The 27,992-nt window shown below is 44.1% G+C and overlaps 1 protein-coding gene across 1 annotated transcript in view; it reads right to left on the reverse strand.

Annotated features, from left to right (window-relative positions):
* Window positions 1–27,992, reverse strand: part of LOC133020526 (pro-neuregulin-3, membrane-bound isoform) — a 288,466-nt gene that overhangs the window by 104,079 nt on the left and 156,395 nt on the right. Inside the window, exon 2 of the mRNA XM_061087112.1 lies at window positions 5,483–5,612. Coding sequence (XP_060943095.1) covers window positions 5,483–5,612 — 130 coding nt within the window. The remainder of the gene's footprint in view (window positions 1–5,482; window positions 5,613–27,992) is intronic.

A 27,992-nucleotide genomic window follows, 5' to 3' on the forward strand; every position in this document is an offset into this window, starting at 1 on the left:
AGAGAGAGAGAGACGGTGCAACGGAGAGAGAGAAGATGGAGAGAGGGAGTGCGGGGTGAAGAAAAAACAGGAAGAAGAAAAATGTTCTTGGCATTTTGAGACCAGACAGTTTCTTCTTCTTCCTGTAATTTTACAGTACACCGTTACACTGCTCGGTTTACACACACAAACACACTCACACCAACACAAATGTGCACTTTAACATTCTATATAGTGGCCATTTGACACACCTCCACCCCAGAGGCCCCCCCTGTCAAGGTAAATCCCTGCTGTCAGGAACAATATTGCCCAGAATGCAATGACCCTCTCCAGTTTGCCTTCACTCTTCCTCACCGCTGCCATGTTCACGGTCTCCGGGGACGACAGACGTGTGGTTCGGTGTGAGTTGCTGTGTGTCGTCTTCTTAGAAATGTCCGGAGGAGAAACTTCCAACACCTCAGAGAGGGACATTTTCTCACCTCTCATTTCCCGCTCTCAGTCGAGTCACCTGTTGGCTGACTCATTTCTCATGGGTTATGAATATAAAGTATGTTCACAAGACAGGAAGCATTGATTTGGTCATTTGGATCTGTGCAGGTCGGGGTTAAAGCTAAAATTCAGATGCATTTACAGCTTGTAGCTAACATTTCTAAAGCTAATTATTAATATGTAGATTAATTCAATATAGACATATGGGAACACATTCAGCTTTTCTTCTAGTAGTTACTTATATCCTTAAACTGAATAAGTGACTGAATCTTTTTTATGATACCAGGAATGTCTGTGTCTGTCTGTGACTCGCTTATTTCAAAAGACTTTCATCTTCTCGATTTCACACTGAGCTGTTTCATTGTTAAGGACCCGAGGAAGTGCAATGTTGGATTTTGTACGTTTTTGGAAATGCACGATGTTCAATATTGATCAGATCAGGGATAACTTATGGGGCAGTAAAAACAAGTTGACCATAATGCTCAATGATGCAACTGATTCATAGCAAAGTGTATTTTGCATGACCTAATAAAGATGTTTGTATGAACATGAAAAATACCACAAAACTGGCATGTTTTTAATATAATAATCTGCATTATATCAATCAAAGATGCCATGCATGCATTTAAATGGAGAAATTTGCCACTGAAAACAAAAACAGGTAAAAAGACCGTGGTGAGACAACATCACAAATCTTTGTGTGGATAATAATTCAGGATGTTTGTGTGATTAATGTCTGATAATGTGGGTTTTATATTCCACAGAATTATATGCACCTCCATTCCAGATGCTTCAGGTGTCTGCTCTTTGTTTCCTGTGCCTTTAATCACCTTGTTTACTGGCAGCTCAGATGTGTGTTATTGCTCCTATGTTTCCAATTTCATGCGTCCTTCATATTAATTGGCTTGTTGGGTGTGTGTGTGTTTTTGTGTGTGTGTGTGTGTGTGTGTGTGTGTCTGTGTGTGCGAGCGGGGGAAGGTAATGTTATGTATTCCACTGAGCAGCAGCTCTATGCACCTGTGAGGCCCGAGTCAATCTGGTGTCACTTGTCTGTGACTTAACGCTTCGGAAAAGCCCGAGGTCGAGCAGGAAGAGAAGAGAGTCCAGAGAGACAGGAGGGAGGAAGAGGATGAAGAGGAGGGAGAGGAGGGAGTCCAGAGAGACAGGAGGGAGGAAGAGGAGGAAGAAGATAAAGAGGAGGAAGAGGAGGAAGAGGATGAAGAGGAGGAAGAGGAGGGAGTCCAGAGAGACAGGAGGGAGGAGGGAGGAGGATTGTAAAAACAAGTGGTTTGTCTGCTTCCTTTATAGATTCTTCTTCGCCTCGTGCCAACAAAGCCGAGAACCACATGCAGGAGACTGGCTTTTGGGTTTTGTCGATGTGGAGGGTCTTTCAATCGAGTGGGAAGATGTGAAAATAAATGACAGGGAGGCTGAATAGCAGGAATATGAGTGGTGCCACTGAAGTGATTTTCATTTGAATCCATCGGTAGAAAAATCCGTCATTGAGAGACAATTTCTGATCGAAAGCAAAAGAAAGGACTGTACCTTTTTGAATTTGAGGCACATCAGTAAACATCACACTTCTTTTCAACGAAGCGATCAAGCCTGTAAATCTACATCGCCTTTTATCATTCCTATTCACAGATATCCTTGAGTCATGTACTCGGAATCCATTCATTTCAGGTTCCGTGTGCAGCGAGCAGGTGAAAGTTTACCCGCATTACTCACATTAAACCTTGCGGACAGTTGCCTCATTTCCTTCAGGACTGTTGCACGAGGACTTTTACAATTTATTCCTGAATAAGAGCGTCGGCCTGTGAGCTGGTCGACCTGTCACACAGTCTGGGACAACATCCCTGCTTGTAAACACACAAACTGCCCCAAGGTCTGTGTACGCCGATGTGTCATGTATCTGTCTCTGCCCCCCCGGAGAGTATCTGTGTCGGCCCCCGGTCTCATTGGCGGCAGATCTCCTCTGGACCCCCTGCTGCCTCCACCTGCCAGGTGAGATTGCCTTTCTATCAATCTGGAGCGGCGTCCGGACAGAGAGCAACGAGACCAGCGTGGACCTCGGCCTCCGTGCTGCTAACAAGACCGACCGAGACCCTTTCTGCCCAGTCACCCCCAGCAGGAGGAAACAAATTATACACACAACAGAAATCAAATCCATTGTTCCTCAGCAGAGAGAATAAACAAACAGCGGTGAGGTGGGAGGTAAAACCTGAATCCCTTCGGCTCTAAAGAGGCGATTAGGAAACTGTGGGTTCGTTATTCAAAGAGCCAGCGGATGGGAAAGTAAAGAGAGAAATGAGAATAGGAGCAAATAGGCAAATGAGAAGGGGAAGATATTTAAATAGACATTATTTGAACCACCAACTACAATAATTCAGTTTTTTGTTCTCATCGGGAAAGCTGGGAAAGTGATTAATCAAATGCAGCATCACATACTTTTATAACTGAGTAGCTTGGCCTCTTGCCATGTTTGAAAAATATTATCTTAGCACACTGACTAATTTACTGGTTAGCTGAGCACTAATGATTGAATGCCTGATGTTGCCCAAAGCAGTTTGTGTGTGTTAGTGTGGGTTAGTGTGTGTTTGTGTGTGTGTGTGTGTGAACCAGCAGTCCCTGTGACTCACGTTGAATCCCCCCCCCCCCCTCTCTGCACCCGTCCACCAACCCGGCCCTCGCACAGCGACACCACTAAACTGCGCTCTGGGGGACAATCCTGTGCTTGTTTTACAACTGGTTGCGAATGGCACTTGATATTTGAGTTATGAGTCGTTGGGAGAAAAATCACTGCAAAAAGGATTTCATCTAACAAATAAAAAAATGATTAATTCCAGGGACAAATAGCTCCACCAACTGGCTCAATTTGTCCCCATTAAACATCTGGATTGATCACACTCTCACGGGCGGATTTGTCTCAATTTGCTGTGAACACAACGTGAATCAGATTATACATTGATCCTGTGCCTGGGGGGGGGGATGAAATTTGCCTCTTTTGTTGATAAAGATAAATTAATGTGTAACAACATGTGAAATAAATCATAAAATATTCCTATAAGGTTTAATCCCCAAACACAAGTTGGATTAATTAGTTTAATTGCCGAGTGTAAAATACCCTAAACTCCAAATGTTTCCAGCAAAGCATTAAAACCTCATAGTTTTACGGGGTGATCTTGCCAGCTGCTGTTCACTTTCAGAGCGGATGCCATATTGTTTGATGGTCCATGTCTTTCCTTTAGAAAACTCATTGCCATGCAATTAAGCAGCGAAAATCAACTTGCTGCCCGTCTGTTGATTTGTTTTTTCTCCTCCACGCCTCGGCACAGACGCACGGCTTGTCTCACACGCTGCGGTGAAGGCCGTCCCGGCGCTCTTCACAAGCCTCGGCAGCTACGCTCGTCCACGGATTGTGTTGTCATGGCAACGGAAGCGAGCAGGGGAGGGGTCCGCCCACACCTCGGATGTCTACTGCTCTCGTTTTTCTGCTCTGATTGATATATACATATACATACGTCCACTTGATCCAACAGAATAATGAAAAGCACCATCAGACAGCAGGGTTGTTCAAGAGCAGGTCATTCTTCTGACATGTTTGCAGCTGCAGATTCCAAACAACCACCGTGTGCAGTCACTATGTCACCATGAAGAGTGAAAACCTGTTTGTGTACATGCACACACATCATGTCAAAATGTGTGTTCATGTGCACGTGCTTCACTGCATCTCCTGTGATCAACTTTGTCCATATATTGGTAATAATGTGAGAATCACTTACACTGCAGAGCCAGAACACACCCTCATTATCACACACACACACACACACACACACACACACACACACACACACACACACACACACACACACACACACACACACAAACACACACACACACACATACACACACACACACACACACACACACACAAACACACAGACACACACACACACGTACGGATGTATACCCGTAGCCCAAGGAGGGCAGTACACGCTCTTTGAAAAGCAGGTCGGGTGGAAGTCCTGCGGTTAGATTTTGGAAGTTGTTCTGGGACTTAATTAGTAAATGGCCTCTCGTTTGAACGGGCTGAGTGCCCATGAGCTCTCCTCTCAAATCTGGGACAACTAAGACACACACATGAGATGGCAACACCCAGTAATGCACACACACACACTCACACACACACACACACACACACACACACACACACACACACACACACGAGCATCTTAAACATCTGTATTCTTCAAAACCAACTCTGATGGATTTGTTGCTTAGTCTGTCAGCTGGATACCAAACCAGCAGAATAATGCACTTGTCAGCCATTGATCCCTTTGTTCCCTAATTCCTATGCATAGACACACTAGCATAGCTTTAGTAGAGCAAAGAAATGGCACAACATGGAAAAACAACAGCATTTAGCTGTATCCTGAATACACACTGGCACATGTTAAAACAAGAGTATTTGATGCTGGAGAAGCGGATTATGCTGAGAGGGGGTGTTGGGGATTTCTAAGGACGAGTGTGATGTCTGTTCTGGCCTTGAATCTGTAGGGTTCCATTGCAAACCTTGTAAATACTGTACAAGCAGCTGCCAGAGCACCTTGAAAACACAAACCCCATTCATCAGAGCCAATGTTGAGGTTTCAAACACGTGCCACGCCCCCTGCACATCTGAGAGATGCTTGGTGGCTTTGACCTTCAAGTGAAAAGAGATGTTCCTGCATCAAATAATTGTTTGTTTTTCCACGTATACTTGAAAGGTCCAAATGCAGCTAAAGAGGTGTGAGATTGTTTAAAACCAACATGCAAAATCTATGCATTTTCTTAAAGTAACTGGTATTCAAACAGCAACGTCTCATCACCAGCAACCAAATGCAAAATAGCAGAAACAGGAACATTCGGAGCATCAGCACAGGTTTTACTGGAAGCTCTGAGAGAAGGAAACATAGGAAACCTGGGAGGAAGCAGAGGAGGAGAGAGGAGAGGAGCCATTTAAAGGATCACTTACTTGCAGTGCTTGTGGGGCCCGCTGAGCGTCTCGATGACAAAGCACTCGCCGGCGTTCAGGCAGTACGCCAGGTCCTTCTCATGACAGGGTTTGAAATGCTCCGAGTGCAGCGGAGGGACGGTCGGAGACGCTGCAGGACAAACAGAGAAAAACGCTTGTTAGTCATAATGAATTCCACTCTCTTTTTGTGCTTCCTGAATGGATTTTGTGTGCAACAATCAGTAAATTCACTTCTCAAGTCTTCCAGGAGTTTGTTTAAAATCATCCCATCATCATGCACTGCTGCAGAAAACCAGTTATTCCTGCACTGACCCTGCGACTGAGGATCCGTAACTAGACTTCGTCCTAACACACTGCACGCTGTGGATAAACCAACACACCAGTGTTTGTTTAGACCCTGTACTGTCACCAGCAGAAGACGGATGGAGGACAGGTAATAATCTGTCCCGGTGTGATTAATGGTGGCCACAGTTGTCCTGCTGGAGAGTTTGACTCCTCTTAGCGATTTATCACGACGTGCATGGCTGATTCCGGACACGGCCACGGGGGAAATCTGCTCAGTGCATCTTAATGGAGAATATTTTAATTGAAATTACTACTGTATCTGCAATAAATGGAGCTAGGGGCATTTCTGCGCTCAGAATGGATCATTTAAAAGATTAATTCAATTGTAGAGATTTCAGAGAGACAGTATTCAGAACTGCACCTCAGATATTATTATAATTGATATTATTATCAGACCCGGCTGCTGAATGTTTCTTTTTTTTTTTACAGAGGAAGAATAATTCGGCTCCTTGCTCTCATTAGCTGATCCTCAGCCGTGTGTTTTCTAAAGTTACTGGATGAACAGTCACGAGCAAGAACTTTACGCTTCAGTAAAAAAAACAAAAAAAAAAACTATTTTACTCATACGCAGATTAATTCATTCCTTAATGGCCTGTGGAAGATACGGCCAAGTAAATGAACTGCAGACGTTTCAATCGGGAGATAAATAGAGATGAATAATAAGCTGTGTTTGGGGAGGGACCGGACGGGTTCCACGACGGGTGAGTAATTCCAGGATGTCCACGGATCCCTTAATCAGCAGCATGAGGAATGAGTGTGGCCGGGCGGCGGGTTAGCTTCTGAGATGCTGGCTGCTGATTCTGCTCCGGGGATCTTCAGCAACCCTCGGTAATTGGCTGATGAAAGACCGGCCTCCATGAGAGAGGGCGAGTAAGGTCAAGAATGGAGTCAGCACTACGGGGTGCTCGTCACATGGTCAGACTAATGCAAAATAAATGATTTAAAACCACAACTGCAGCAGTTTGTAAAAGGAAACATCACAGATTCTACAGTTTGTGTTGATGAACCGTCCTTTAAATCTGTAAAAACACTTTATTTTGATAAGTTTGGAGGTGAAAACGCATCATGGGGTTACTTCAGGGTACGTCAACTTTAAAATAAGTCAAACTAAAGGTAACAAGACCTCCTATGTATTTCTTCTATAATTTATGTAATGCAGCTGTTCTGAAGTTAACCTTCACACTGAGCATTCACTGAACTCTCTAGTAGAGCAACAGCAACATTAAACTTAATCCTTATTCAAGTCTAAAGTCCTTTTGGGAAGTGATGCAATGGTGGTGAAGGTCGATGTGACTCCACATCACTTTCGTCAGCTTTCCTTTCTGGCTCCAGACGCTGCTTTTCAACAGGCAGGTTTAAAGGTCGACTGCATCAGGACAGTTAGAGTTTGTTGCCTTTAAGGTCACATCGAGCAGGAAGGTGAAGCCACCCCCACCCACCTGCTCAAAGCTACAAAGCAGAAAATGTAAGCCCCGGCAATAAGTTGATGGAAGAGTCCAGTTTCCACATCAGGTTTGTGCATCATCTGCTACATTTGCTGCATTTTCTGAAAATCCGGTGTAATAATTTGATAAATCTCTCTTTTGTGACTCACACATCTTAGGAACCGTTCAATTTATCGGCTTCACAGTTGATTGGTGCATTGTTAAGGGCTCAAAGAATTGCAGCGTCAAATTTGGTGGGATTTTGACAAATGACCAAGCAAACAGCCAATTCCAAACAGGCAGGTTTAGAATAGGCGCTGCACTAGTTATTACAATGAGAAATCAAATATATCTTTTCAACAACAGTCATGACAAACTGAGCACTTCGAAACCTATAGCAACATAAGCAGGATTCTAACATCACTTTATGTTTCCCTGTAATTATTTCAAGGATCACAAGCTCCAAACATGGATCTCTAATATATTAAATAAATATTTCAGCTTATAAAACGAGATAATAGATCAATGTTACATTGGAGCTGTTGAGTGTTTGGAGTTTGACCCGACAACGATGACATTCTACAAATTGGGACGATAAAAGCAAGAACATGGATCCACACAACAGAGCAACCTCAACCTTTTCCAAAGCTTCACTTTGTCGTTCACATGGATTCACAAGGACACAACAAGGTTTGAATGACGCATTTCTCTCTGTGTGCAGCTGATAACTAGAAAAGATAAACCTCATAATGGATGAAGAGGGATTTTGTGAAGCAACAATATCATTTTGAATGTCCTGACGTGATTCCTTGAGCTTGTAGAGCCACACATCCTGCACACAGACACTCAAGCCAAGGCCAGAATCACTAAGTGACATTCTCTGCACTTGCTTTGCAGCACTACAAGTTCTTGTTTTCCTTCCTCAAACACAAAGGGTTTCCCTCCAGACATGATTTCATGCTTGGACCGAGCTGTGCCGTTTGACAGCAGCGCCATTTGTCGTCCTCTCCCTTTGTTTCTTGTTGACAGAGTTGTCACAATTCACTGTAGGTCGTTTAGCTGCACACTCGTCACCTGTCACCCCAGACGCTTTAAGAATGGTGCCACTTTAAGAGCGGATGCCAGAGTCGAATGAAAAAATAATTTTAGTCAGCTGAACATCTCGCTGCCGGTTTTGAAGCCGCTGCTCACAGAAGGCAGACGTCAATCAGAGCAGAAGAAAACAGTCCAATTTACTCGGGCACGCTGTGAGGGGAGAACGAGGGATCAATAAACCATCAGGCGCTGGATAACACAACCCTGCTCTTCAAACTCCTTCCCCTCCGTCTTCTTCTCACCTTCTTTTCATCTCCCGTTTCTAAACACCAGCGGAATTAGGCAAGAATAGGAACCTGCTGATTTTCTACTTTGCATCAAGGCCCCACTCGGCTGCAGCGGTTAATGGGCAGCAGCCATTTTATGTTCACATTCTAATGGTGAAGAAGATCAATCAGAGCCTTTTCAGAACTTCAAACATCGACATTACGTGTTCAGACGACTCAGAGCTGGAGGTGGTGAGAAGATCCACACTGGTTTTAATCCCATCACCAGTGGGTGCAGGTGATGCAGTATTAATGATCTAAGTCTGTTACGAATCAACATCAACGAGGAAACAAACAGAATGAATATCAGCAAATTCAAATATAAAGATCTCAACATAATTTACATCCCAAAATATCTTATGGAAGAAAATACAAGACTGGGTTTCCTGTCCACCACATGTAAGATAAATGTTACGACTGTCCTGACCAGTTTCAGGTCAGACCCATCGGGGAGACTGGATAAATATGAGCTTGCTGATTGCTCAGATCTCCAGGCTGCTGAGTTTGAACAGTGGATTCAGCAAATGTATTATCAAGTAATTCAAATATTGACTTTAAACATGATGTAGGAGAGGAGACTTCCATATTAAAGTGTATAATTGATGGTCTGCTCTCCACAACTGCTCTTAAATTCACTTGTTTGCCTCCCATTCATTTGTATTACAACCTTAATGATCACTGGGAGGGATTTTCACGGATCTTCTTGGTAAATGTAATATCCCCCTTTGTTCCTCGTCATACAGAAATGATTCATTCAACAGTCTGTGGTTATCTCTGTCTTTAGTCAGCTATAAAACAAATATACGCATCTATAACAAAAGTAGAATAGTGTTGAAATAGGCTTAATGCAGGAAATACTGCAGTGGTTGCGTTAACACAGCTCCGGATTGTTTCACATGGAAACACAATGCTTTCTCTGCTGGTGTCGCAGTCTCTCTCTTTTATTAATTGCCTTTAAAAAGGATCCAGCTCAACAAAATATGCCGAAACACAATTCATAGTCATATTTCATCCAGCGCTAACAAAACACTGATTAGCCAATAATCAGTGAAACGCGTTGATGTGGTGATTGTGTTGCACCAATACTCGAGAAGTGATCAACACAATGTGCAGAGTTCATGTTCACACAGCCACTGCTTCCTCCTTCCCTCTTTTCCTTTCTCTGTGTACATGCATGTGCACCAACACACGGACACGTTTGATCGGGTCAAAGTGTGACGGGTCCTGCTGGAGGACAAGCGACGGTGTCCTTCGTGGATCACGTACTTCCTGAGTGACAGACGGACCTTCGGCCGGCCAGCTCGCCAGCCTGGAGGCCGAGCTAAGTGATATGAAAAGGTCTCTGGCAGGCGGCTCCTGGCCCCGAGAGCAGGAGGAGTGACCAGAGGCAGAGGGACGACAAAGAAGAAAGGATACGAGGCAACCGGGATTATTGCTGCATCAGATTCTAGGTTTTGAGATTAAGAAATTTGAAATTTACAGACACAGCAACGAGCCACAAAGGTTCATCCATCGCTCGGTTAGTTATCCTTTATCATTTGAGGGTTGCAGAGGGAGGTGGAGCCAATCCAATTGGACGCCGGGCAAGATGAGGAACACACACTGGACATGAGGTCAGCAGATCACAGGGCCACACACACACACACACAGACACACTCTCATTCACACCTACAGTGAATTTAGAGTCTGCAATTAACCTAACCTCAATCTGCCACTAGGAGAGGCCCAACCTTCTTCATGTATTCAATTTCAAGGAGAGATTCTGACCAGAACCAAGAGGGAGAAGAGAGTTTGAGGTCAGGACCCTGCAGACCTTTCAAGTTCCACCAAACTCAAACGATGCCTCACTTTGAGCAGGAACTTTTGCTGCAAAGTTGAAAGTAAAATACCAAATCCAATTATTGTGCTGTAGCATCGAGATTTGCCTTTTTTCGGGATCTAAGGGCCCAAACACAAACTAGATCAAAACAGCAGCACATCAAAGGTTAGCAAACAAGTGTGAACAAGAGAGCGCTCAATACTTGGAGCCGCGCCGTTCAAATAAACCCCCCCGTAAGAGATAAAGGTGATTTATTATTAGTCACACAGTCGGGACTTGTGGAATCCATTCCTTGTGTGGATGTAGAAGAGCGGCGCCAGAACTAATACCTGACGTATAAGTTTCAGATTAAACTTCAGCACATCATCGGTGGGGGGGCTGTCCTCACCTGACAGGAAGTGCAGCCGGAGAGTGGTCGATCCCAATTAACTGGACTGCAGTCAAACTTTCTCCCTGATTGACCAAGTTGTCTCAGAGTGTTTTTGGAGACGAGTGAGACTCGAGCTAATTGAGGGAAAGAAATTAATTGGAGGTGACATGTCACCCTGTGTGAAAAGTACACACCTGCGATGGCTTGGTCATTTAATGGGCTAAACCACGGTGTCACTTCCTGAGCTGTGTCACATAGGGGCAAACAGATTTTAGTTGCCAGTTATTATAATTGCATTTCATACATTTTAACCTGCAACACTTTTGGTGAATTTTTCTGCAGAACGAGTAAACGACTAAGCCACTGTGAAGCCGGTTGTAGCAGCGGCTGCTTTCTGTGCCTGCGGTGTGATAATTAAAATGATGAACTTGATATTTACATAACGGTCATGCGCCACATTCAAAGCTGATGATCACTTATTTATTTAATAAACAGGCTGTGTATTAATTGGCAGCCCACTGTTTGAGCCATCTGATGGTGCATCCTGGAGATGTTTGTGAACAACCCAGAACCCATGCATGAAGCATCAGATGGTTGGATTCCTCAAAACAGATGTTTCATCCAGAACAGCTGCACTTCAAACTCTCACCTCCAGGGATGATGGAAATATAACTTTTGACAAGTGCTCTCTAGTGTTGCTGTTTTTCTAATAATACAGAGTTGAAAACAAAAATGTTAGATCAGTTGTATTGGTTTTCAGTTGAATTGGTTAAATAAATAACACGATTCCACAAAGGATTTTGGTTCAAAACAGAGAACAAGTATAATCGACCCTAAAAATATCGATGCAATTCTTAGAAAACACTTTTATCTCCGTTCCTTTCATGAAGGATGATGCTGCATTTTCTCATCAAACTGGGACAACAAACCAAACCCTGAATCACAGCGTTTATCCGGAGCATTTAAAGGATTCTACAAGCTTTCATTATGGCTGCCAGTTAAATACTTCTGGTTCACTTCACTCAGTTTGGAGCCTTTCTAATCAAAAAGGACTTTCCGGAGGCACCGCAGGCTGCTTAGCAAACAATCCCCCAATAAACAAAGGTTAAAAAACACACAGTCTGTCCTCCTTTCATTTTTTACCCCACTTATCGCTGCAGAATCATTTGAAGTTCGAGTTCCCATCCGCAGCTCCCCATCGCCACAGCAGTGAAACCTGAAATTTCCCTATTTAGCCAATGCAAAGGCAATTCTTCAACCTTTCTGAAACACACACATGCACAAATATCTGGGTGCAACACAGGTTCTGCATCTACTGCATATACATGTGCACGTGTGAATGAAGAAGTACACAACTACACAACACAACTGAGGTACTGTTTGAAAGGATCACAACATACTAAATGTTAAAAGCATATGAAAAACTAATCTAATCTCTTCTTTCTGTTGGTTATTATCACATTGTTTATAATATGCGGTGCTGCTTCACTTAGATTAAAAGTAATCCCATTTCTCAAATCCACTTTGTCGTTGCTGCCTGACTTGGAGAAGCCACGGCTGTTTGTGTGCGGCAGCGTTGTAGCTGCCGCGTCAGACACATGGCGAGCCCGGTGGTGTGAGGATATCATTACTGCACAGCATGATCCAATAAAGATAACGCCGCCGCACCCTCTCGCTCTCGCACAGTGCCTCTCTCTCTCTTGTCTCGTACGCACTCCTCTACAGCTGTCCAATAAATATCCACCAAATCACCTTCACTGATACCGAGGGTCTTTGGAGATAAGAGCACTGGTCTGTGATGGGCTGTAGTTTGTTTTTTACATCCCTCCAAAGGAGATTTGTTTGGTTTAGTTTGGTATAAAAAAACAAAAAAAGATGAACAGGTAAAGAATTCTAGGAATTATTCAGTGAAAGCTTCCAGAGTTTTGATTGGGTGGATTTGCAGGGAGGCAGCCGGCGTGATCACTTTGTTTTTCTGCCACGCTGAGAGACGTCTCTCTTCCCCCCAACTCAGGAGTCAGATCAATGGGAGACGGACAGCGTGGCCTAACTGGTCAATAGAGCGAGGGATGGGTAGAGGAGGAAAAGAAAGCGAAAAGGCAGTGGGGATGGGAGGGTTTGGGAAAGAAGATGAGAGGGAGGAGATGGAATTTACGGGAATCATCCCCCCAGTTAAGTAAAGGTTCAGAGGCTGGCAAATTCAATCTAATGCTTGTGTACGTTTCCTTACTGGTGCTTGTGTGTCTATGTGTGTGTGTGTGTGTGTGTGTGTGTGTGTGTGTGTGTGTGTGTGTGTGTGTGTGCACGTGAGCATCTGTTTGTGTGTGTGTTCGTTCTCAGGGGTGTTGCAGAGCTCAGCCATGGCAGCCACTGCATTGCAGATACTTGGCCCGGCATGGCGTGGCACAGATAGATGTGTGTGAACAGGCCCCCCCGCTCCGACTGTACGGCCAAACAAAACAAAATGGCAGCGTGTCAAGAAAGCCATCAACAACGGGCTAATCATGGATATCTGATACTACCTGTTTTGTTTTTTTACCCCTCTCTCCTCCTTTCGCCCACTAAACACACCTAGTGGCTTGTTTTAAAACCCCACCTGCTCGGGGCAGATAGGCGACCACTGCTAATCTGTCCGTGTGTCAGTCAGCCCGGCCCGGCCCGTAAAGTCCCTCCACTTCTCTCTGTTCTCTGCTCAGACGGCGTGCCCGGGATACCTCAAGGGTTCGCCAAATAAATAGCGGCGCGTATCAGGCCTCATCCCGTCCCCTGGCCATCTGGCTCTATAGTGGAGAAATTCATTACTCTCCAGGTGATAGCTCCGGCAGCACTTTCTCTGGATTGGCTTTGTGTCCCTGCAGGCTGCATTCTGACACTGGAGATTATAATCACCAACTGGCTGCTAATGTGAATGTGAACGCCGCTGCTGCTGCTGCTGCTGCTCATACTAATAATTCCTGTCCTGCTTTTATTATTACTTCCACCGTCTCTGGAGCAACTGCAAGTCACTCCTCTCTGCTACTGCAGGACAGAGCTGATGAAAGTACTAACTTTGGGATTTTATATCGTCATTAAAGCTGCTGTCAGACCTGCTCTGAACCCAGGATCCTCTTCTGAAGTCATGCAAAGGGGCGGCATGCAAGAACGTAAATGTCCCAGTGAGTTTCTCCTGCCAGTCTCCTGGTAAACAAGTCATAGTTTGTCCATGCACCATACGTAGAAGACAAAGACGGCATGGTCGAGTTAGAAGAACACGATTCAAGAGCTGTTGGGGACATTCTCTGGACTTCATATCCAAAGTCTGCTCATCTAATGAAACCTTATCCAGTTGATTATGCTTCAGAACTCAGTGAATTATGAGCATTTTTGTTCACTACAGAAAAACTCAACAATTTCCTTTGCCTTCAGAATCTAATTCGTCGTTTTTTAAACTGTCTGCACATGATTTTGCACGTGGGCTCGTCAGTCAGATCCATTATTCATCTCTGCTAAACCTTTTTTTTTTAAAAGTGCTATGAAAATAAAGATTCCTGGCTTAAGTTTCTTACATTTATGATTAATTTATCACCTTCTCCTCCTGAGTATTTGTTACAGGATGACGGGTCTAGTCTGGAAAAAAACAGCCTCATCACTCATGCAGGACTGGATTGCATTCAGGTCAAGTGACTCTCAGCAACACTTTATTCTGCAGACGAAGGCACTTCCACAATCAGACAACATTGTGTTGTATATCATGTCGGATCCTCCTCCCCCGCCCGCGCTCGCCTGCTCACAGTCATTTTAATTTTAGAATGCAGATGAAGCCACTACACCAGACGCCAGGGAACCTTGCAGAGGTCACATTCGATCCTGAGCAGACAGAGGTCGCGCCCAGAGGTTTCTGCAGCGACGACCTCATGAATACCAGTGTAATTGTCCCTGTTTGTTTCCACTTCCAAGACACTTGTTACAGACTGCATTCCCTCATGGAAATTCATTCAGATGCATACAGCATTAAACCCTGCTTACTGTGATCTATTTGACCAAGCTAAATCCAGGTAAACCCAACGTCCACATTGCACAGTCTCCACGGACACAAAGCTAAAAAATGACAGAATATAATCCCACAGCCAGCAGCTGTGGTTCCTGCTTCCAGTGCTCCATCACATGATTTTCCACCGGCTCAGTCACATCACAGCAATATCTCTTTATCGTGTCGCCCAGCAGTATAAGAGCAGTGCCTATAATACGACTATCTATATGTTGGCAGAGCCCATACCTCTGTCCTATCTGACAGCTTAATCTCAATAATGTTCACATTTATTTACTGAACTCTTTACATCCGGGATGTGGCCACATTTCACACTCTTTGACCGTGGCAGCAGGTAGTAAAACACAGAGTTTAATCCCTGTGGTTGGAAATAACGACTCCTGTCACACACGTTTGTTATTCCCTCCGTTTAAATGCCGCAGCAGGCGAAACACTATTCATACATTGTGCCGTTCCACCACATAGCCATGAACATTATTCTCTATAGGTCGATGATTGATGTGCGGGTCATATAGTGCATGTCCAGGTTTATGGGTAACTGATTAATACCCTTATAATTAAAAGTGCTCCTATGGCAACGAGTAAGAGGCAGGTTAAATATGTTCCATTTTGATTTTACATTCTTGCCATAATCAGGTTGGAACGATTGCAGAAATTATATAGGATCCGGATCCAGTAAAAGCCTGTGAGTCTTAGTGCAGGTGAACCACACTCATACAGAGTGAAACCTCATTAGAGAACTTGTAAAGCAATTTAATGGGATCTTTAATCGAGTTGCGTTTCAGAACCATCAGTGTTGGAACTTCTGACTTGATTTCATCGAACATTCAAACTAAGATTATTTCTCCCAAGAGAGTCTGAGAAAATCCAAGTATTGATTATGTGATGTGGCCTGTGTGTGTGTGTGTGTGCACCTGATAGCACCAAATAGTCACTGTGCACCATGCAAATACAGAAGCAGAGAGGGAACATAAAGAGTGTTGCACCACAGGTTTGAGTTTTTCCACCACATCAGCAGCTCTGATCCGTACGAGGTCCCAGCGAGTCGACCACTTAACCTGCGCTCGGTGCTGTGGAGCTGCAGCCGAGCGGGGGGGTGACTCTGGGCAGCTCGAGCTGGGGAAGCTGTCCGAGGCTGGAAGGGAGCAGCTGTGCTCGGCAAACTCTTTCTATCAAAGGTCATCAAGATGCATCTCTTACTACGACAAGCTTTTTTGATTAAAGTAAACTTCTTATCTGCCCTTCGCATCAGTATCCCCCCCCCCCCCCCCCCCCATGTTTTCTACTGTGTCGTGCAGCTGCTTTGTGCGTTAAATATGTAGCTCAGCGACAAGACAGTTATTTTCTATTCTCAATGCAAGGTTCTCTCTTTCTACTCCAAGTGCAAGAAAAATGATTCTTTGAGCTTCTCTTTTTTTTTGTCCTGAAAATCCTTGTGTTTATCAAGTTTTTCCCCCCCGTCACCTAAAAGTACACGATGCCACTTGTGCAAGTCGTTACAAAATACTAATCCTAACTATTCATACACCCTCAAACATCTGTAGCTCTACATGCAATCAAATCACAAGTTTTACAAGATGCCTTAAATATGTAATCCACACACAGCAAGACACAGATTTACGGGCAAGCTGCCACATCTGTACCCACACGCACACGCACACAGACACACACACACAGACACACACACACACAGACACACACGCACACAGACACACAGACACACACAGACACACCACCCTGCTTACATGGAATGCAGAGTGAGTTTCTTAATTAAGTCGAGAAGAAGCTATTACTTTTGGGACAGACTCGATTGGCCTCGCTCTGTGGCACCAATGGCTCTGGGCTTCTAATCACATCATACAGAGAGAGAGAGAGCCATGTGGAGAGAGACAGAGAGATGAGACAACAATTAGTCATCTCTGTAGGACGTCATGCCATGGAAGTGGCCTTTGAGGGACACTGTTTATTGGAAAGATCAGGGAATTGCAAAAATGACCGAAATGTTTCTAGGGGTCCTAAAAGCTGGTTCATCACTTTTTTAAGGTCCTGTGGAAACATGAAACATGTCCAGTGTCGTTTTCATTATATATACGCTAGTGTGTTTCTGTGTTTTTATGTGTTAAGCTCCGCCCACCTTCCACCTGAGCCTAATCAGAATAACACCTGTGTTTGTCCAGAGCTCTGTGATTGGTCGAGCTTTGGTCTGACACTTTGGACCAAAGAGCTCGGCGCTGACCTCAACATTTATATAATTGTCTCTGACTAAACTTTCGCCTGAACCGCTAACACACACTTGACATTTGCAGCCCACAGAGAACGCTGGAGACATGTGGTTCAGTGTTGATTCACTTTGAAATGTAATTACTGAAGCTCGATGTGAGGAGGAGTCCTGAGGCGTGGGCAGAGGCTCGGAGACGCACATGAACTTTACCTGAGTATTTCCAGTCTGAGCTATTTTAGCTTTTACTTCTTGCACATTTAGTTGGAATCACTAATTAATGAGCTATTTGCACATTGTCAGATTTGGAAGTAGGGCACGGTAATTGGTTCACAGTGTAAAATTAAGACTAGTGTACTTTATATAGTGCAACTTTACTTGAAACATACTGCATAATGCGTATTTTTAATATCCAGTAAATACATCTGGGACAGAGTCTGTTTTTTTAAGTCTCAGCTACAAACATACTTTTTACGGAGGGCATATTCCAGAATATACTATACATATTATTATTATTATGAAACAAGTACAGTTTGAGCAATAATCCTTGAAGCAAAACCCAGAGTTCAAACCGAGGCAACTAAACCAACATGTCTTCTAGTAATTGGTTTATTTCTGAAGTCCGCACACTCACCGTGGATTGTTCCCGGCCTTCAAAGTGCACAACACTAAAATCTGAATTGCTCAGCTTGCATCAGAAAGGCTTTACACTTTAAACAGGCTTTCAGCAGTCGTTTGGCTACAGCAAAACATAACCAGCACTTTGCTTTAGAACCAGCCGTTAACACTTGGAATCCCATCAGACACGGGGCATCAGCTGAGTTGCACACCCGGGTCACCGAGAGGCCACTATGAGCTAAAGGTTTATTAAGTGCTGCAGGAAACAGAAAGTTAGCAGAGTTGTGCAGCATTCAGCTTTTTACACTGTGATTGTCTAAGCTAACGGGACACTGCCGGCGCTAATCTCATTTATCCAGCCGCCAGTGGAGGTGCAGTGCGATGCTCCGTGGCTTTTCTGTGTGTGGCACATTGGCGTTGATATTAACACGTTGATTTGGTGTCAATCGATAACAAACAATACTCAGAACATCTGCAAACCATGATTTGGCTTTCCTCTGGGCCGGGGCCTCGGCACAACGCGAGGCCGGAGTGAAAACAAACATGACAGCGAGTAAATCTGTTTTCCATGGAGCCCAAATTCCATAAAATCCACCACACCCTGCTCACAAACACTGCAACATAATATTTCAGCCTAAGGGCGGAATAAAATATATTCAAGCACAGTGAAATAAACACATCGCGGCTTCCACTCCCTCCTCTCATCCACCTCCAGCTGCCTCATATCTCAGAAGAGGTCGAACGTCGAGCTTCCATCTCTGTCTGCTTTTCTTATTTCTCCTTCTTGTCTCAATTTCTTGCAACTTGTTTCTTTATCTAGCCCTTGGTCTCTTTCTCTCTCCCTCTCTTTGTCCATCTATCATTCATTTACTCTCTATATTTACTCTTCCTCTTCCTCAGCTTCACTCTCTCTCTCGCTCTCGCTTTTTCCAGAACAGAATTATAAATCAAAAAGCAGAGATGCCCGGAGCCAACTCTCTCTCTCTCTCTCTCTTTCTCTCTCTCACACACAGACACAGACACACACACACATATGCACACACTCACAATCAATACAAATAAGAGCAGAGGGGCAATGTGATACAGCAGCACAGATGTGTACATGGGTATACAAGACAAACAGGCACATATTTGCTCGCTTTCTGTTGCTCTGATGACTCCCGGCTCACGATAAGAGAAGATTCAGGCCGAAACATCCGACCGTGTTGTCGGGTCTCTGAAGCGAATGAAAGGTATCGAGGAAAAACACGAGGTGGCGGACTTTTTCTCCGCTGTTTTCAAATCGGGAAAGACGAAAGTTCAGAGTTGATATGAAAACCTCGACACAGAATAAACTAAATTTCAGTGTCCAGGGTTTAGTGTCCAGCATCTCTGTGAATGAGCGACAGATGCATCATCTTAATACAGTCGATAAAATTCACTGAAGCGACGGCGGCCGCTCGGCGTGGTCAGACAACAGACAGATGTCATTTTGAGTACACTTACAGGAAGTGGGTCATTCGGATGCAGGACGACGCTCAGCTTTATAGCGACAGCAGACATTTCAAATTGTGTGGTTAACAAGGTTTGGGAGTTTGGAGAGCGGCTGAGTCACGGGATCATCTCGACTTCTGCTGATTGGTCGAGTGAGTGTGAGGGATCGAGCTTCACGAGCAGGAAAAGGGTCACGAGTGGAACATAGTCAGTCGGAGCACATTGACCTATGATGATACACTGTGTCGTGTAAGCCACAAAACTGCCGTCACGTCTTCCTCCCTCCTTTCATCTCACTTTCCCTCCGCTGCGTCTCTCTTTACTTCCCTGTCTCTCTTTGTCTGTCACTCCCCCGATGCCTCAGTCTCTCTGCGTCTGTCACACTTTGTCAATACGTCTTCCTTCACCGGCCACTCTTGGCAAAACTCTCTGCACTCTATGTCATCTCCCTCCCTCCTCCTCCTCCTCCTCCTCCTCCTCCTCCTCCTTCTCCTTCTCCTCCTCCTCCTCCTCCTCCTCCGTTTTCCAGCCATGCCTGCAAAAGCAATAAACGTCCAAGATTCCACGAGGAGCTCTCCGGCGGCCATAACTTCCTGCTTTATCGCCCGGACTGCAGCCGTGAGCGCAGACTCACTCCCTCACCACACGTAGGGACAAAATGATGAAATTAACGATCTATGCAGAGCTATCAGTGTATACAAATATCCACCTGATACTCCTGAATCCTCCTCCCCTCTGTCTTTACTCCTCTTAATGTATAAATAAAGAATACAAGGGGATTAAGTGCACACACACACCTACACACACATACACACACACTCCCCCACCCTTGCTCTCAGCCAGCAAAGGGAGGAACCAGGTGGAGGAGATCCATCACAGTGACAGCGGCGTGCAGAGTGCTGCAGCCAGCAGAACAGCCGTGTGTGGCTCTGTCTTTGCCTTTGGAGACGACCTTGTCAGTCACTCATTCTCCCAGGCTCGATTAACATATGCTGATCAGACCGGAGAGATATTATCATGACAAAGAGGAAGAAGAAAAACCCAAAAGAATTGTTACATGAGAATCGTTGTTTTGTAATTTGAACTGAAAGAACTTTAAGACGAGTATTAAATATTATAATTGAATCCATGTTTGGCACAAGCACTTGACGGAGCGCATGTCACAGTATCGCTCTGCGGGCACATGATCAATACTTCTACATGCTTTGATTTGGTTGAAAGCTGGAATCAGTGCACGTGTTTCCATCGCCATTGTCATCAAGCTTACGTCAACAACTGAGGGGTTTGCACAACGCAGAAGGGAAGGAAACAGTAGATAGATAAGCTGTTCGGCTACTGCAAATACTTTTATTTAACCATGTTTGGGCTCTGAACTAATTTATCTGAAGTTTAAATGCTCCTGCACAAAGCCAAACACAACCTGCTCCATGTTGGTGGATGGGAGCCCTTCATTTTGGTTGGCAGGTATCTGTAATGTGCAGTAACACAGGAGCTTTTTAAATTCACGACTAAACGTATAGGCACTTATTGCAACAATGCAGATTTATAATAAACTAGCTCGATTGTCAGCTTTATTTTTAATAACATTCTGACACATCCATGATCTTCACTGTTCAAACGTCCTCCCTGTGGTTTGTTATCCAGGATATGAGGTCATGCTGTTCTCCCTTCAGGCAGCAGAGTGGTAAAGACCAGATTACCTTTAAAAAATGGACCTGCTCCGGTTCTGAAAAGGTTAATGAGGTAATTCAACCGGCAGATTGCCACGACAGCAGCTTCACCGCTGCAGCACATCAACACTGAGCATAGTGAACGACTTTCCGTTTCCCCCGACCCAACGCGACGGATTCCCGACGCATTCATCAAAGGGCGTGAAGAACACACTTATCTGCATAACGAAGGAAACATGAAGGATGGATTAGATTCACGCGGCGTTTGATTTAGCCCCAGAACACTTCACTCCACCATCCAATGGGTGTCTCTGTCTCTTGGCCGATTCTTCCTCCTCTGCTCCGGTTTCCTTTCTCCCTGTTATCAGCTGAGGTGGCAGAAGTAACCAGCAGATATGCTCTGAAACACACACTCGATAAAGTCCTCGACAAGAAGCCTCCGCTGGGAAACCCTGCGGAGGCCTGGAAGTGAAGCGTCCACACCGGGACATGAGAAGTGGGACAAGATGGAGGAAGAAGACCGATGAGCTACTTTCTCTATTAACGTCAAAACTAGCGTCAAAACTCTACATTCATTTAGTTAAGTTTGCTAACTTACGTGGTCGTGAGCCATTTTCTGGATGTAGTTTCTTAATGTCACTGATAATGACTTTTATCCCCTAAAAGCATCGTGTGCACTGGAAGCTTTTCTAAGGTGACATGAGTAAAAGGTCATAGCAGAAAGCAGAGTTGTGTCTACTAAGTGCATACGAGCAAAATCTTTCACTCAAGGGCACAAACTCTGACATCGTGATGCGTGTCACAAAGACTCAAGGCCAGGGTTATGGATTTAAAGGCATTTCCTCAAGACATCAAATCACACATGAACACTTTAGCCAATATCAGTGTCGAATGAAGCCGCACACATCAGGAGTCATGTCCAGCTGTGAAGAGGAGCGGTGTCGTAGACCTCCACGGTGAAATCAATGCAGGTGAATTGTATTTGCATGTCATGAAAGCAGCCCCACTGCACGAAGATTGTGTATTTGCTGACGGCACGGAGGATTTCATTTCAGAGGCCACTGCTTGCTGGGGTGGAAAATCACTGTTCGAAATTTCACACCGAGAAGCAAGATAAACACACAGGCATCAATCCATTACCTCTTCTTTGGGGGATATTCGTGCCCCCTCTCTCTCTCAGCGGTGAACTGGAGGTATCATTCATCTCATAGCACGAGCCAGAGACTCATATTTCTTTGGCATATCAAGCTTTCGGAGCGTATCTGATTTCTGGGGAGAATTCGTGTCCCATCGCTCGATCTCTCCACCGCTGTCTCTCATGATCTCACTTCCATCTCCTCAAATAAATAAGACCAAGAGATGAGACCATGATTGCTATTATTTGTAAAGTGGGCATGGTGTTGGGTAGATTACAGATAAATTAAATACTAACTTGACAACTGTACATGAACCTTTCTGCTTTGAGTAGAAAAAGATAGACTTTCAAAACTATCTTGATTTGTGTAACAGTATTTTTTAAAGGACACATCCTTCAGACACGGGAAAATTTCCCCGGAATTAGAAACACTGCAGAGGAGACCAAGATAAGTGTTTCTTGCACAAAGACTCAGGGATCTCTGAAGGCTGATGGATGCATTTCAATTGAATTTTTCATATGACTTTCGAAAACTATTGTTAATCTTTTTTGTCAATATGTGAATCTGCTTTCGTCTGCTTCTTCAAGCAGCAAAGCCTTGGTCAAATGTGATTTAAATGCTGCAGACTGCAGTTCTGACCTTCTGTCCACGGTGGTGCTGCTGTGCCAAGTGAAGGCTTTAGGTCACTTTCACAACTCAGTTCAGTTAATTTCCTCTGCACCAAAGCAAACACATTGTTCTGTTTCAGTTCGTGGCCTTTGTCTTCTAGTCCAGAAAACAAACCTGTGTCAGCATAACATTCAGGAGAGACTAACGGGGTGGGGAGACAACATCCTGGACATTTAAAACCTCTAATCCAAAATATGAGGACTGCTTCCTTTAAATAATGATGGAAATAGAGCAAAAATAAGTGGTTCGTTCATTTCACTCATTCTTTAATTAGGAGCTGTCAGAATGCACAGAGCTACACGTGCAACACACACATGATAACCTCATTTTACATGTTGCAGATCAATTTCCAATCTTCTGCTTTGGTTTAGTTTGCTTGGAAGTAGAATTTGTTCTGTGTGGTACTGTTGAATTAAAAGTATTATAATGACTGGTCATTAAAAAAAGTGTTATCTGTGTTAGTTCCAGGTATAGCGCCCTCTACTGGAACTGCTACATCACAATAATTACGGCATTTTAACAAGATTATCTTTGCAGGCGTCTGAAAAGCACATTATGCCGAGACATTATCTAAAAGAGTCTCTTGTGGCACAAAGGCTCGTGTCAGGCTTTAGCATGTGTGCAGTCAAACCCTGCCACACACACACGCACACACACACACACACACACACACACACACACACACACACACACACACACACACACACACACACACACACACACAGAGACACATATCTGATGAGATTTAATTGCATATTGTCCACCATGCTGTCTCTTGCAGAACATGAGACGCTCTGTGTCTGTCTGGTATCTCTCAGTTCATCTTTCATATCAGTGAAGCCACAACACCCCAACATTTGTTCTTCTGTTCTGATACAAATCATTGTCTAGTTAAAAAACCAAAGCCAAACCACAACCCAAAGCCTCATCCTTAAAAGATTGAAAGACAAAAATTGCATATTTTTTCGGGATGAATTGACGAAGCACTTAGTACATTCTGACAGATGGAAAAGAACATTCACACATATTTTTTAAAAATTGCCTGTTTGCCTAACAAGTTGTTGAACTAAATCCCAATTCATTTAAATAGAAGTGTTTATTGACATGTTTTCAAATGCTGCAAATACTTTGTATTTATCAAAAAACTAACTGATTGACTGACCGGCTTTAGGAATAACTGTAACTTTATTATTTTCAAGAAGGTGTTATCCTCCCTCCCTCAACCAGAAATTGGCACTTAAAGATAAAAACACTCTCACACACACACACACACACACACACACACACACACACACACACACACTCACTCGCTCCGAGGAGAACAGAAGGAGACCAAAGAGAGAGTGTTAGTTCTTGTTCCCCTGATTTCTCTGCAGCAGGCTGTCACTTGAAAGCTGCCCCCCCCCACACTGCACACGACACAAACCACACAACACCACTCACACACAGGATAACAATCCCTACCATTCATCCCCAAAACCATTCAAAGCCAAATTACAGCTGTGATTCTGTTGCATTCAGACTAAAGAGCTCATATGGAGTTTTGTTTGTTCTGTGTCACTTATCATAATTAAAGCTCACCAGCTGATTCAACCTCTCCGAAGCAGCCATGATTGATTTCCTCTATCTGCCCTCCTCTCGCTCCGACTGTAATAAATTGGCCTGAGAACGATGGAGGGACGGATTCAAGAGCAACAGAAGAAACTTCGAAGAGATAGGAAGCATCCATCCGTGGAGAGAATGAGAAGGAGGAGCAGCGTCTCTGAACGACCCTGAGAGCCACATACGTGTGTGAGGAAAATGACATGTGCAGGCGTGTGGAAGAAAGGATGGAGAGGGGGGGGGAGCGGAGGTGTGGGAGTGAATCTTGTTGTGCCTTTTCTCAGAAGTCCAAAGCCCCTGAGCAGACTGGAAGAGCCATGAGCCATCCGCAGCGCGTGGAAATGGATCTAAAATGAATTGTGTCTGTTTGCAGCTTTTCTCCCATAGATCTGGGTCGACCCCAGGAAGGCCGAGCACGCACGTGAGCCACGATCAATGATCACTGCCCTGAGATGTGTTGCCTGTATTTTGCTGATCCCTGTTGCCAGTTAGTCGTCTGATAAGCTGGTCGATAATCGGTCGTGTGTTTCTCTTGCATTCCTCCGAGCACTAAATCTTCATCTAATGCAATTTGAAATGTGTTTGCGACCCGGCATTAGCCTAATTGCAGCGGGAGAGAGGATTTGTGGAGGATTTAGGGAAAATCTTTTGCCGCAAATTAGTTGACAGGTGCAAGATTCTTTCATTTCGCTGGCGTCAGCAGCATTCCACTCCGAATCCGTGGTATCTGATAATAGCATTCGGAGAGGAGAGGAGGGAAAATAGATCATGCCAAAAGTAAAGTAGAACAAAGCCAAAGAAAGTAGAACAAAACAGAAATCTCCTGCAGGTTCTCATCAAGAATCCATCCCGACGAGGTTATGACGAACTGGTGATTCAGACATATTCTACCCAGTTGTTATTGGTCTAAAGCTCCAGGTGAAGGTGAAGTGTGACCACAGGACCTTCTCAAACCATCAGGTCTTTATAGGAAAAAGCTCCGGAAAATTAACTTCCTTCTCTCCGGTGGAGAAAAGTGACCTCCCCTGACTTTTCCCCTCAAATAAACCTTCCTCCCTAGCGTCTGTGGCGTCTCTTTCTTCCTCTATTTGCTGGTAAACATCTCCTCTTTTTTTTATTATCTGATGTTTATAAGCTGCTTGGATTTTGCAGCAGTCCCTGTAAACATTTAAAAATCAAATACGTCTGCTGCTTTCTAGACCGGAGGAGAGTCAATTTGTGATCAGTGTGAGTTTTATGTATTTATGCCCGACATCATATATCTGTGGCACGATGCTTTCACACCAAGCTTTGTTTTCTTTCAGTAAAGAAATTCAGTCCAAACAAAAAATTTGATCTGGATCTAGATCAAACAGAATCATGGTCGGTTCATTTACAATATTATAACTTTTTTCTACAGTTCAGACCAAATGCATGAAGTTGAGCATTTAATAGACCAATCAAACCAATCAGAGTCAAGTACAGGAAGACTCCGCCCACGTAGGTGATGGCGAGAGGACGTACGTTTGTAAGACAAAATCCTTTAGTCCCGAAATTACAATGTAAAACCAAAACTAACCAGATGAAATGTAAACAATGGGACAAACACATGCAGCTCGGTCCTGACTTCACCCTGAGTTTCTATCCTAGAACATCTCGTATTTCTTAACTCTGCTCTCGCTGCTTCGTGTCGAATAAATTCCCTCCACATGCAAAAAAACAAGACTTTTACACATAAGCCAGATGAACCCGATGCAGGGGTTTGAGTCTCTGCTGCAGACTTATTCTGTATATTGAAAACAACGGATCTATGAATCCGAATGAATCCCCAAAGCCCTGGAGAGACACAGAAAACAATGATACATTATTCATCCGTGTTGTCCTCATACCGGGGGGGGGGATCATGAGAGCTCAGACATGTTGTAACATCGAACAAACCCGGCTCAAGACAATGCAATATGGGAGGAGATTTAATATTCTGCATTTGTCTGCAGTGTGGATCCTCATGTTATATTCTATAGTAAATGTTTACAGTGTGCACGCTGCCTCTGTGGTGGGTCTGTTCTTATCCTCATGTGAATGTCAACGGCCCATACGTTATCACCAGGTAAAGGAGTTCTGTTAGTGAGGTGCGACATTGCTTAGATTAGTATTTGTTAATTTAATTTTATTGACTTATTCCTGATTCATTATACAACATCAACCCAAAGGAGTGTTTAAAAATGCAAATTGCTGCCAATTAACAGCTCAGCAGGCAAAAAGAAATCAAAGTCATTGACAAATGAACCTGCCGTCGATGAACAACAGTCAATAGACAGTGTGAGACTCAACCTCTGGATTGTGTGTTCCAGTTCCTGCTTGTTATCATCAGGGTAGCAGGTTTCCATTCTTTCCTTTTTTCCATTTGATATAATACAATAACTTTACTTTACCCATATTGAATTCTGTGAATGTAAAGTGCCTCGTGACAGTATCCCTCTTTCAAACAGTCCTGAGCCCAGAAGGACACTTGACAGGACGTGATATTCTAAAAGCTAAAGACAGGAACCCGAGCGGAGAAAAACACACATCGCAGCAGGAGACAGGATTTCACCCCCGACGATGCTCCGCCTCCAGCACAGCATCACACGACAGCCGAGCCCACGGGGGGAGACCATGAAAGCAGCCGTGGAAACGTGTGATGATGAGTTGGTTCTGAGAGTGTGAAGCTTTCATATCTTAAATCCCCTCAAAATATAGAGAAATAACTAAAAGTTGAATTTGTAATATGGGCATTTACATGAACTCTAACCCAGAAAAGCGAGAGCTACAACACCCGGAGTAGAGGAAAGTGTTTACTGAGTGTGTTGCAGTACAAAGGGAAGCTACACACACGACAGCCATTGTACCTCCTCCACCTGTTTCCATGAGCTGTGCTTCAGGATCCTCGAGCAAAGAAGGAACTGCGATAATAACATATGTTTGGATTTGACTGTGTGCAAGCTGCTGGGGATTGTCGGCTCCGGTGCACTGTGTTCATTGATTAAAAGAAAACTGGTTATGTGAAGGGGGGGGGCAAAACTCTGCCGCCAACAAAGCATTTTATATTATTTATGCTTTTGTCGGGAGACAGAAGAGAATATTCACTAACTGGTGCAGGAAGGAGGTTTGTGTTTTTCACCTCCGGACGTTTGTTTGTTTGTCTCCAGGATTCTGTGAAAACTACTGAAGTGATTTCCACACAACTCGGTGGAGGCATGAGACTCCGTGTGCATTCTCCTGCTCCTCAGAAGGTCCCAGTTCACAGAGATGTTCCTAATTCGGTGCTTAGAAGTCATAATATGGAATAAGCAGGGACAGTATAATGTGTTGTGTTTGTGTTTAGAGCTTTTAAACAAAACCTTGACACTTTAAAACAAAGAGCAGAGAAAGGGGATCAGGTGAGACGGAGATAATTCATTTAGAATCGGCACGTTTGCAGATGAGCAGTTGACATTAGAAACTACAATTTAAAGACGATTGTAAAATGATCTTCATTGGTTTATAAGGGATGACGTCAGCAACTCTATATCCAACATTTTCACTGACTACACATAAATAAATATATTTATATATCTATATATAATTTGCATTGCATTATTTGAGATTTTCACCACTTTCCCAGGAAATAAGTCATGGATTTAAATAAAAGAAAAACGGTCTTGGTGGAGGTGTGTTCTCTGCTTCACATTACAGTTACACAATGAAACCTGCCCAGCACCGAACTGCAGGAGAAATCAGCCCTAAGCTCAGGAACACAGTTGATTCTTAGGAGTTGGTT

Source organism: Limanda limanda, chromosome 15 (assembly GCF_963576545.1).
Source record: "Limanda limanda chromosome 15, fLimLim1.1, whole genome shotgun sequence".
In the NCBI taxonomy this organism is placed as follows: domain Eukaryota; kingdom Metazoa; phylum Chordata; class Actinopteri; order Pleuronectiformes; family Pleuronectidae; genus Limanda; species Limanda limanda.